Source organism: Nannobrachium achirus (assembly GCF_963921795.1).
Source record: "Nannobrachium achirus genome assembly, chromosome: 4".
NCBI lineage: Eukaryota > Metazoa > Chordata > Actinopteri > Myctophiformes > Myctophidae > Nannobrachium > Nannobrachium achirus.
The window spans coordinates 70,700,536-70,712,747 of record NC_137813.1 but is presented as its reverse complement, the minus strand read 5'-3'; the positions used below and the strand labels follow the sequence as shown (position 1 = coordinate 70,712,747).

The 12,212-nt window shown below is 41.6% G+C and overlaps 2 protein-coding genes across 2 annotated transcripts; both read left to right on the top strand.

Moving 5' to 3' along the window:
- Nucleotides 1-1,537: 1,537 nt before the first annotated feature.
- Nucleotides 1,538-2,116, top strand: LOC308283177 (rho-related GTP-binding protein RhoG-like; the record flags this gene model as incomplete). Its single annotated transcript, XM_080723555.1, has 1 exon — nucleotides 1,538-2,116. One exon carries the CDS (start codon nucleotides 1,538-1,540, stop codon nucleotides 2,114-2,116), a length of 579 nt encoding a protein of 192 aa, XP_080579681.1.
- A 1,604-nt stretch (nucleotides 2,117-3,720) lies between these two features.
- On the top strand, nucleotides 3,721-4,299 carry LOC308283176 (rho-related GTP-binding protein RhoG-like; the record flags this gene model as incomplete). The annotated part of the gene is made up of 1 exon (XM_080723554.1): nucleotides 3,721-4,299. One exon carries the CDS (start codon nucleotides 3,721-3,723, stop codon nucleotides 4,297-4,299), a length of 579 nt encoding a protein of 192 aa, XP_080579680.1.
- Between the last annotated feature and the right edge of the window lie 7,913 nt (nucleotides 4,300-12,212).

Below are 12,212 nucleotides of genomic sequence, written 5' to 3'. Positions count from 1 at the left end.
TGTTGAGTGAGAAAACAATGTTACATATTATTCATCTGGGGACTCTCCCCCTGGGGGTCCCGACCCACAGTTTGAGAATCACTGAAATAGTGGTAACCCCTAAATGGCTACTTTGCATAACAGGTTTACAAGTGAGATTACCTACTGGGGGAAATACAACAATGTGCACACACAGCAGCAAGATTTGTGAACTGTAAAAAAAGAAGGCTAGAGAATGGAATACAACCACCCTAAGCAGTGGTGTAGTGATGTTTTTTTTTTTTTTTTTATTTTTTTGTAGGAAGTTTTCATTATGCAGTCATGCGCACGTGCACCTCTACATGCGCACACTCGTGCACGTGATCAGAACAGCTGATATAGTGTATGAGAGTCAACTATAGCCTATAGTCTACTGGAAATTTCATGAACCCAGAAATGGTGGTTAATGTAAACTTTTATGATAGAAATGTTATCTATAGGCCTAATGGCCTAATCGGTCATTACCATTCTTGGTAATGGCAATTTTTTTTTGGCAGTGTTGTTGCGTAAAAGTAGCAAACTTGTAGTTTAACCATTCTTTTGCTATTTTAATAATTATTAAAGTGAAAGTTGTTAAGTGTCTGCGAGTTTTATAAAGATTTAATGCAAAATGTCGAAAAACACTTGTGACTAAATGATAACTACATTGAATAGGACACAGATTCTTTATTCCATTTCCTGAAAAGTAGTTTGTTTTGGACTTCCACACGACAGCTATAATGTGTAGTAACAGGTATATTGTATTCAATTCAATTTCAATTCAAAAGAGCTTTATTGGCATGAGAAAACATACATTTACATTGCCAGAGCAAGTGTCAAAATGTAATAAAAATCTAACCATCGGTTCGAATTGGACCGGTGAATTTGAGCAGCCATACCGTGTGTGTGTGTGTGTGTGTGTGTGTGTGTGTGTGTGTGTGTGTGTGTGTGTGTGTGTGTGTGTGTGTGTGTGTTCGTGTGTCTAGGCTGCGCAACAGTGCCACTCCTGGTCACTCAACGGTATTGCAGCTGTTCATACTAATAGGGACAGACTAGCCTGTTTCCAGACTAAGCTTCCTGGAGCTTGAGTCTGACATTGTCTCCATTGTAAGCGATTACAAAGGGGAGGGGATTGGTGGGAAGGGTTGTTGTTTGACTGACGGACCCTCACACGGCTGACGCCTGTTTCAGAGTGATTATGTACATAGGCCTTGTTGTTCTTAAGATTAAATCCCAAAACAAACTATCACAAAGTACACAGACCTGCCTGTGCATGCTTGTTCTCCTCTCCTCTCCTCTCCTCCACACATTGTTGTATTTCTCCCGTTAGGTATGGGAGTTTTCTTTTTGTCGTTGGTCATGTTTTCAAATTCACTTTGGTTGTGTGTAATCTGTGAATATTCACGGATTGTTCTTTGTATAATAAACAGGTATATTGAAATATTTTCCTTATTGTTCTTTGTATAATAAACGGCTAAGTTTTACTCATTGTTCTTTGTTGTTTTCCTAGGTGCTGCAGCCCATAGTGGTTAAAGACAGGATGCAGACCATAAAGTGTGTGGTGGTGGGCGACGGTGCAGTGGGAAAGACCTGCTTATGCGTCACCTATACCACCGGAGCCTTCCCAGAGGAGTACATCCCCACCGTTTTCGACAACTACTCCGCACATTTTAACTTCGACGGCCATGTGGTCTCCCTTAACCTGTGGGACACGGCGGGCCAGGAGGAGTACCACCGCCTGCGCTTGCTCGCCTACCCCCAGACCCACGTCTTCGTCATGTGCTACCCCATCGACAGCCCCTCGTCCTATAAGAACGTCCTGAAAATATGGCACCCGGAGGTGTCCCACCACTGCCCCAATGTGCCCATCCTGCTGGTGGGCACCAAAACAGACCTGCGGGGCGATGCCGAAACGCTGAAGAGGCTGATGAAGGAGCATAGGAGGGCGCCCTACAGCCAGAAGGAGGGCAAAGCCCTGGCCAAGAAGATAGGCGCGGTAAAGTACACAGAGTGCTCCTCCCGTCTGAATGAGGGCGTCAAGGAGGTGTTCGCCGAGGCCGTGCGGGCCGTGTTGTTCCCCGTCAGGAAAAATAAAGCCAAGAAGTGTGTGCTGTCATAATGAACCAACGGTTCCTGGACTCAGACTTGCATAGGGGGAGGAGGAGAGAGGGGACCAGGAGGTCCTTGTCTAGCTGCCTCCACCTCTACCAGTGTGTAGTAGACCCTTCATTCAGCTCCTCTGTACGCTCCTCTCTTTAGTCAGAGGATATTAATACAATCTGGGAATAAATTCCTTATCAAGAAATGTCTTCACAGATGTGTTTGTAAAGGTATCTAGTAACACATCTAACAAAGTTTGAAATTCAAAATCTCTAGGGGAATTTTTGACAACTGCTGAAAGTTTGGGTCCCATACATTTTTCTATACAGGAATAAAATATGAAACATTAATCTTATTTAAGGATCCACAGTCACGCCCCGAAATTATAATAGTATGATACAGTAGGATACAGTAGGTCACGTGGTCTTTTTTAAAACGGTCTAAAATCTCTGAAACAAATGATCCCATCCCCGTAGCGCAGCCCCCTCCACTCGGAGGAGTAGAGAGACAGACAGGAGACAGCCAGCAGATATGGGATTTATGGCTATTTGAAGTGAGCTGGATCTCTGAAATTGAGTACTTTTCCCACCACTGTTCATTAGAAAGGAACGGCTCCCTACTGTGAACCGAATCATATTGTTCATTTCAAAGAGCCGTTCAAAAGACTTGATTCGTTATCGAACGTCACATCTATACTGGCCAGCCGCACGCAGTTCGAGCGCAGCTGCCCAACTCAGTGAAAACATTGTGTTTTCCATTTCAATGAATAAACATAAACAAGCATATTCCCATGAACAATGGGGAAGTAACAAACAGTAACCACCGGAAATATAATTTTTATATCCACAGATTTATATATAAATTCGTGTCTTTAGCTTTAGCTTTAGTGCTAGCCCAGCTAGCCCTGTGGGAGCAGAGCAGAGAAGTTGTTTCTGAGCGAGCCTGCAGGCGATGGGAAGAAAATGTACATTGTGCAGACATACAGTAAGTAACAGTCAATTAATTAATTTGATTGGCTTATCGTGCATTCCCACAATGACATCAAAAAAATATTAACTTGTTTTTAAGATGATTTCTTAAGGTGACAGTAACCCTTAAGGTGACATAGTCCCTTTAAGTAGCATGTGAGAGGTCAAATTGGGGATTTTTCATGATTCTGAATCCTTAAAACGGCTCAGACAAAACTATCAAAAAAGTACACAGACCTGCCTGTGCATGCTTGTTTGAATCAAACACCATTCACGGGGGACTATTAACATACATACACCCAAAGATTAAAATAACGGCCGAGTGTTAACAGCGTGAATTAACATAGAAATCAGAATGGATGCGGTCGATCAGTCAGCCTCTCCTCTCCTCTCCTCTCCTCTCCTCTCCTCTCCTCCCCTCCACACATTGTTGTATTTCTCCCGTTAGGTATGGGAGTTTTCTTTTTGTCGTTGGTCATGTTTTCAAATTCACTTTGGTTGTGTGTAATCTGTGGGAATTATTCACGGATTTGTATAATAAACAGGTATATTGAAATATTTTCCTTATTGTTCTTTGTATAATAAACGGCTAAGTTTTACTCATTGTTCTTTGTTGTTTTCCTAGGTGCTGCAGCCCATAGTGGTTAAAGACAGGATGCAGACCATAAAGTGTGTGGTGGTGGGCGATGGTGCGGTGGGAAAGACCTGCCTATGCGTCACCTATACCACAGAGCGCTTCCCAGAGGAGTACATCCCCACCGTTTTCGACAACTACTCCGCACGTTTTAACTTCGACGGCCATGTGGTCTCCCTTAACCTGTGGGACACGGCGGGCCAGGAGGAGTACCACCGCCTGCGCTTGCTCGCCTACCCCCAGACCCACGTCTTCGTCATGTGCTACCCCATCGACAGCCCCTCGTCCTATAAGAACGTCCTGAAAATATGGCACCCGGAGGTGTCCCACCACTGCCCCAATGTGCCCATCCTGCTGGTGGGCACCAAAACAGACCTGCGGGGCGATGCCGAAACGCTGAAGAGGCTGATGAAGGAGCATAGGAGGGCGCCCTACAGCCAGAAGGAGGGCAAAGCCCTGGCCAAGAAGATAGGCGCGGTAAAGTACACAGAGTGCTCCTCCCGTCTGAATGAGGGCGTCAAGGAGGTGTTCGCCGAGGCCGTGCGGGCCGTGTTGTTCCCCGTCAGGAAAAATAAAGCCAAGAAGTGTGTGCTGTCATAATGAACCAACGGTTCCTGGACTCAGACTTGCATAGGGAGAGGAGGAGAGAGGGGACCAGGAGGTCCTTGTCTAGCTGCCTCCACCTCTACCAGTGTGTAGTAGACCCTTCATTCAGCTCCTCTGTACGCTCCTCTCTTTAGTCAGAGGATATTAATACAATCTGGGAATAAATTCCTTATCAAGAAATGTCTTCACAGATGTGTTTGTAAAGGTATCTAGTAACACATCTAACAAAGTTTGAAATTCTAAATCTCTAGGGGAATTTTTGACAACTGCTGAAAGTTTGGGTCCCATACATTTTTCTATACAGGAATAAAATATGAAACATTAATCTTATTTAAGGATCCACAGTCACGCCCCGAAATTATAATAGTATGATACAGTAGGATACAGTAGGTCACGTGGTCTTTTTTAAAACGGTCTAAAATCTCTGAATCAAATGATCCCATCCCCCGTAGCGCAGCCCCCTCCACTCGGAGGAGTAGAGAGACAGACAGGAGACAGCCAGCAGATATGGGATTTATGGCTATTTGAAGTGAGCTGGATCTCTGAAATTGAGTACTTTTCCCACAACTGTTCATTAGAAAGGAACGGCTCCCTACTGTGAACCGAATCATATCGTTCATTTCAAAGAGCCGTTCAAAAGACTTGATTCGTTATCGAACGTCACATCTATACTGGCCAGCCGCACGCAGTTCGAGCGCAGCTGCCCAACTCAGTGAAAACATTGTGTTTTCCATTTCAATGAATAAACATAAACAAGCATATTCCCATGAACAATGGGGAAGTAACAAACAGTAACCACCGGAAATATAATTTTTATATCCACAGATTTATATATAAATTTGTGTCTTTAGCTTTAGCTTTAGTGCTAGCCCAGCTAGCCATGTGGGAGCTAAGCAGAGAAGTTGTTTCTGAGCGACCCTCCGGGCGATGGGAAGAAAATGTACATTGTGCAGACATACAGTAAGTAACAGTCAATTAATTAATTTGATTGGCTTATCGTGCATTCCCACAATGACATCAAAAAAATATTAACTTGTTTTTAAGATGATTTCCTAAGGTGACAGTAACCCTTAAGGTGACATAGTCCCTTTAAGTAGCATGTGAGAGGTCAAATTGGGGATTTTTCATGATTCTGAATCCTTAAAACGGCTCAGACAAAACTGTGAAACCATAGCTTTGTGGGGACGTATTTAGAAGGAATGTTTTTCATGCAAACCAAATGCTTTCAATGGATTCAGAATCATGAAAAAACCCTAGTTTGACCCCTCACATGCTACTTAAAGCAGATTTATTTGTTGTGTGTTTTTTTTCCCTGTATAGTGAAGTTAATGGGACCAAAACTTTCAGCAGTTGTCAAAAAACTTTGAATTTCAAACTCTGTTAGATGTGTTACTAGACAACTGTATACACACATTGGTGAAGAAACCTCTTGGCAGACATGGTTTAGAGAATGTATGACCCACCCCAAGGCATATTACCCCTCCTCTCAAGGAAGGGCAGTGCACCAAAGCATTATGGTCATTGTAGTACGTCAGCAGTCCAGTCTAACCATTTTCTTCCTGGAGTGAAATTCCCCTTAAATATTTATTTCTTTGTTGTTCTTTCTTTGCTCCTAGACTGTACCTTGACTGTACCTATCTGGTGACATGAAATATGGACAATTCAAGTCAACTCTGATATTGCTGCTAAAGTTTTAAGCCACAGAGTTCACAGCTTGGGTCTCCAGGGGACACTGGCACGGGTATAGGCAAAGCTGGCAATGCAGTCTTATTAGGGGCCGGAGGGGCAAGGGACCGAGCTCCCGGGGGAAAAGAATAATAGAATATATATATATTTTTTACCCAAGATTCTGAATCAGATTACGCACCGAATGCATGCTGTACATGGTCATTGACTGTTCACATAATTCATTCAATATCTGACCTGCTTGTAGATATGTATATTCCTGAAATGTGTATTTTCACTACACAAGTGGTAAAGAATAAAATAAACAACAAAACGTTTTCAATTAATTGATTGGTGTCTTGTTTTTTTTTTCTTTCACATGTTTCCAATTACCATTATGCTCTGATGCAACAATGATGATTGCTGGGTAATGTTGTCCAATTACCACGTCTACCTCTGACCTCTCATCTCAAGTACTTGTTTGTTTTACTCAAGTTAAAATATATCAATACTGCAATGAGGAAATCTACTCTGTTACAAGTAAAAGTCTCCGGAATTCAAAATCAAAATGTACTTTACAAAAAGTAAAAGTACTCATTATGCAAATGTCCCATTTCAAGTTTTCAAATGTAGGAAAATCTTTTGAAAATGGCAGATCTACAAGCTTCACATTGTGAGCTTGTAAATCTACAAAGTAGCTAAAGTTTACAAATAAATGTAGTGGAGTAAAAGTACAATATTTGGATCTGAGATGTATAGTGGAAGTAAATAAAGTATTGGAAATTGTAAATACTCCAGTAAAGCACAAATACCTCAAGATTATACTTGAGAACAATACTTAAGTAAATGTACTTAGTTACTTTACACCACTGGCGTTTGAATAATCACTCCTAGACGGGCTGTTGTATTACTCTTATCGCTAACTTAATTGAAAACACCCTTGCTACATTTTTTTTATAATCTCAAGAACTTCAGTAATATATTATCACAGATCTAACATCAATATGAACTATAGTGTGCCTATAACAGAGTGATTGACAATGACATATCACATGAGTCATTATGATTCATGATTTATTCACTATTTCAGTAATAGGCCTATAATTAAATTGACTAGAAAATCGCGGCCGCTAACGCGGCCGCTCATATCTAGAAATCGCACGCTTCGCACACACGCACAACTGTTCCAAGCCATGTTGCCCACCAAAAGCACTGTTTCTTCATGTATTTTGTGTGTGTGTGTGTGTGTGTGTGTGTGTGTGTGTGTGTGTGTGTGTGTGTGTGTGTGTGTGTGTCTTAATGTCTGCACTACACTGTTCCTGCCACCAGGGGACACAGTAGGCCTACTACACTCGTAAGTACACTGCAGCGTGGAACTATTTGTAAGTCTGTGTTTCGGCCGGAAGGTTTATAATGGACGTACTATGATGTAATTCGCGTCATAGCATTAAATTATTGTTTTGTTTAATTGTACATCGTGCAAGTACAATACGTTCAGGGAAAGCAGCTAGGAATGTAGGGGGGAAATACAGCGATGTATGTGTGAAAGGAGGAATCTGTAGAAGCAGTGGTGTGAGAGTCTATCAATGACATGCTTAAACAACACCAGGAGCTGGCCTGTCTATTATAGTAGAAAGATTAGGCAATGTATTTTTATTTCATTTTAATGCAGGGTAATTAAAACAAGTCTATATACTAACATAGGTGTTGAATTAACTTTGGAAAAAGTCATTAGTTTACAATTTGAGTCATTGGGCTAACAGCTATTTCACAAAACTTGAACAAAATGGCACTGGATTAACAAATCTTGGCTGTTAGCCTGGGCTGGTGCAGGCTAGCTTCACAGCTTAATCTCCATGGTGGGATAACTTTAATGAAACCGAGTTCAGACTTAACTGGCGAGGCTAATCTGCCAAGCTTTCATGAAACCAATTGAGCTCTGATCCAGGCTAACTAAAGCCAGGATAGTTGATAAAGCCAGGCTTTATCCCTAATCTAGGTTTCGTGAAACAGGCCCCTCGTGTGCAAAATCTGGACGTAAACAAGAGCAGAGGAGCTAATCTAGCCACAACTTCCTCAAGCGATCATCATGCCTGCTCCATACAAACATAAAAGTGGCAGTAAGAAAAAAAAAGAGAAGAGAAGAGGCTGAGAACAGGGACGTGCTGGCCATTGGGAAAAGCGGGACAACTCCCGAAAGGCCGGTTCATTCCCGGCCGGTCCAGGCCGGCAATTAGGGAAAAAAATTAAATAAAATGTCTGCCGTCGTTCCATTTTGGGGACTGGGCGGCCAACAAATAAATCGTCACTGTCGGGCAGAAACTTTGTATAATCATACAAGGCCGTTGCACAAAAGTAGTGAAAACAGCAGATCTACAAGCGCACAACGCCTCACGGTGCGAGGCGTTGTGTGCTTGTAGATCGGCTGTTTTCACTAGTTTAAATATTTTTTTAAATGATAAATAAAAAACAAACAGTTTTGGACACACAAAAGGTTTCCACCCGACAACGACGAAATATAACTCATGTAGCCTAATTGGCCCACTGGCTTGTCACTTTGTCACAAATCTTTGAGTACCAGCAGTGCTACAGAGAACTCTCTCTATAGCACGCAATGAGGGCCTCTCCAACTCTTTTTCCCGGGCTGAATCAGGGGCCCAGCACGTCCCTGGCTGAGAAGATAGCATCCACCCTCCAAGTAGCGATACAACAGCCCAATGCAGGCAAGAACACCACCTGACCCCCCGGTAACATCTCCAGTATCCCCGGGCCTGTGTCTGTCGCCCTCGGCGGTGTGTCAACAACCACCAACTTGCAGCAGGTGAAACTTTAGCAGGTGAATAGTAATGTTAGTCCTAAATATTTTGTATTTATTTTATTATTATCATAGTGATGATCCATATCCTACTTTATTTGCAGGCCTAACGACGGCTTCACGACAATAACTCTATTACGGACTTCCATAACACCATTTCTCATTTTACACAGTGGTGGTGCACTGACAACTACCTAGAGTTGAACGTGGACAAAACAAAAGAGCTGCCCACTGAGCACGCCGTCTAAAAGTGGTCTAATAGTGGTATAGATTTGAAAGTTTTTTAGTTGTCTAAACTTAGACTAGACGACTAATAGACTTCTAATAGTCGTCTAAATATAGACCGTCTACATTTAGACGACTATTAGAAGTCTATTAGTCGTCTAGTCTAAGTTTAGACAACTAAAAAACTTTCAAATCTATACCACTATTAGACCACTTTTAGACGGCTTGCTTATGGGTGGTTTTTCAAACAACCCACACTGGACTTAACCCAATCCTCATTCATGGTAAAACAGTAGAACAGGTTGACAGCTTCACATATCTTGGACTTACTGTGGACAATAAACTTAGGTTTGATCAACACATTACATCTATCCATAAACGTTTTCAGCAAAGACTTCATGTAATCCGTAAATTAAGATCACTGTCTGTTGCCCCCCATCTTCTGTTATTACTATACAAAAGTATTATTGCTCAGCATGTTTCTTCACTATACTGCCCATGCCTAACAGAAACAAACTTTACAGTATTACCCGTATAGCGTCCAAGATCATCGGACTTCCCACACCCACACTTGCGGAGATGAACGATAAAGCCATCACACGCTTAGCACTGTCAATAACAAATGACACTGATCATCCTCTGTATCGCTACTTCGACCTCTTGCCATCGTGGCGTAGATACAGAACCTTGAAGTGGCACAAGGTACGGTTTAGCAGGAGTTTTGCCCCCTCAGCCGTCGCTGCACTAAACAATCTGCTAAGCAAGCGCCCCCGACGCTGGGATGGTTTTCTGTGAATAGTGGGGACCTGATGATCTGTCTTGTGATGTTTTGTGTTATATGGTTTTGTGTTGTTTTTGTGTTGAACAGACTGTGAAGACAAATTTCCCCTCTGGGACAATAAAGATTATTATTATTAACGAGGCAGATTCTGAATCAGACAAAGGGTTAAAAGACTCAGCCACCGCAGCAGTAGGGGAGAGCCGCCTCAATTGTAACATTTTTCACTTTTCATTAATTGACTCTGCGATCGTTTTACCTTCATATATGTACGGTAATATTTTTCAAGCAAAGGACCTACATATGTCTGCTATCATAAACCAACCACTTCACGTTTTTCAATTGATAAAACAGATTGTGAGTTATTAAACCAAAAGCGGACGCTGTTCCGATGTTACACGTTAAGCCCACAGGGGATTAATTGTAAACGCATGATTTACAGATGTGACACTAAATAACCGCATTAAACACATTGTTTTCAGCTTGAATCAAAGATATTTCATTCAAGCAACTGTTTTACATTGTTTTCATACCAAAGATGTGATAAGAATGGAAACATAAGGAAATTATTAAACATTACAATGTACCAGTTTGAGAGTTTGAGTGAATTCCATGGGAAAATACATTGATAACACCTAAAAGGTTAGTGTACAACATGTTGTAAAACCCTGATCCGATTTAGAATACACTGTGATTGAATGACAGCTGACTGAACACAATATTGGCCAATATGGAAAATATGTCAACATTACATATCAAGTTATGCATGTAAAACTGTGTTACAATTGGACCGATTTGCGCACCCCTGCTTTGGCGTTGCCTACAGAACAGAACTAACGTGCAGTCAGAGCGTCTTAAAATGATGTAAACTAATGAAGAACAGTTAGATGCAGAAAAACATGTGGATTTGAACTCAGCACCAATAAATAACATTTTTAAAATAAAAATGTAGACCAACAATACTGAATGTGATTTTTCTTTTTTTCTTTTTTTCTTTTTTGCGTATTTTGAGAAAAAGACGTTTTTCGGCAATAATTCTGTCTAGGCTGGATAAAAAAAAACGTTCTTACTTCCTGGACATGTTCATTACGGCACTGGTCACATACTGATGCGAAGACGTCATGATGGCATTAATCAAGTAAGGGATAAATACTGGCTCCGCGGGGGTTGTCCATATATAACATCCCGATGGGCTGATAACTCATTTTGAGTTATCATTTCGAAGGGATGTTATATATGGACAACCCCCAAGGAGCCAGTATTTATCCCGCTTATTACCCGGCTACTAAATAAAATTAATAATTTTACTCAAAACTAAAAACAAAACAAAGTATTTCCTTGTTTACAGATGGCTGGAAGTGTTCCACAAGTGTTGCGCTGAGAGTCCCCCCCACCCCCCCAGCGCAACACGTCACCTTGGAAAACAAGTAAGTGCTGATTAGATAGAATCCATTTTCTGACACTACGTCGTCTATTTCTCGCTTAAAATGTTTTTAAAAACATTCTTGAGAGCAACGTTTAATTCTAAATGTCGCTGTATGGTTGTTTACATGGTTGACATATTGGATACAGCACCAGATTCACGCAGTGCAGCTTGACTGCAGCGGAGCGGTCTGTTATCCAGAAATAACAGACCACTGATTTCAGCAACTGACCAATCAGAATCAAGCATTCAAACAAGCCGGGTAATAATCAAGAGATAACATGCTTGATACAATAACTCGTACCCCACAGACAGGGGCCTTTATGATGAAAATGTTTCACCTGATATTAAACATTATATCATAGTTACAGGGTCTTGTAAACCCAGCGGTCCTTTCAGCATGAATGAAGAAAAAAAAACGTTATTTTTCGGAGACATATTACCATACCACCAGTAAGACTCCCTAAATCGGGAGATAAGCGACCGTCAGGTCGCATACACAAACTTTAGAAGGCAATAGTAGCCAATCAGGAGGGAATATGGGAAATGGGACAGATCCATGTTGATGACATGACTTAAGAGATACTAGATGTGTACCGCTTTGGGTGATTTTGGGCAAAATCTGTAGGAGCAGTGTCCAAAAATCAGTTTTTAAAAAATCGTCCAGATGGTGGCGCTAGATGGGACACATGCATTTTGATGACATGACTGTACTGTGTACTCGCAGTGCGGCACCGAGTGCCGCGCTGCGAGCTTGTAGATTTTTTTTTTTTAATTCATGAAAAATTTGAATATACTGTAGGCCTATGTATTTTTAAGCAAACCCACAGTGAATCCTTGTACCCAGGGCCCAGAATTTGGTGCAACACCCCTGCTTGCGTCATTCTATCCATTATATTAGGTTTTAGAAGTCGGAATAAACATAGATGTCTGTAAGTGTATATTTGCAATGACTCGCTCTGAAATCTAACTAATCCATCTCTCAGTCCCTCCTAATTTCA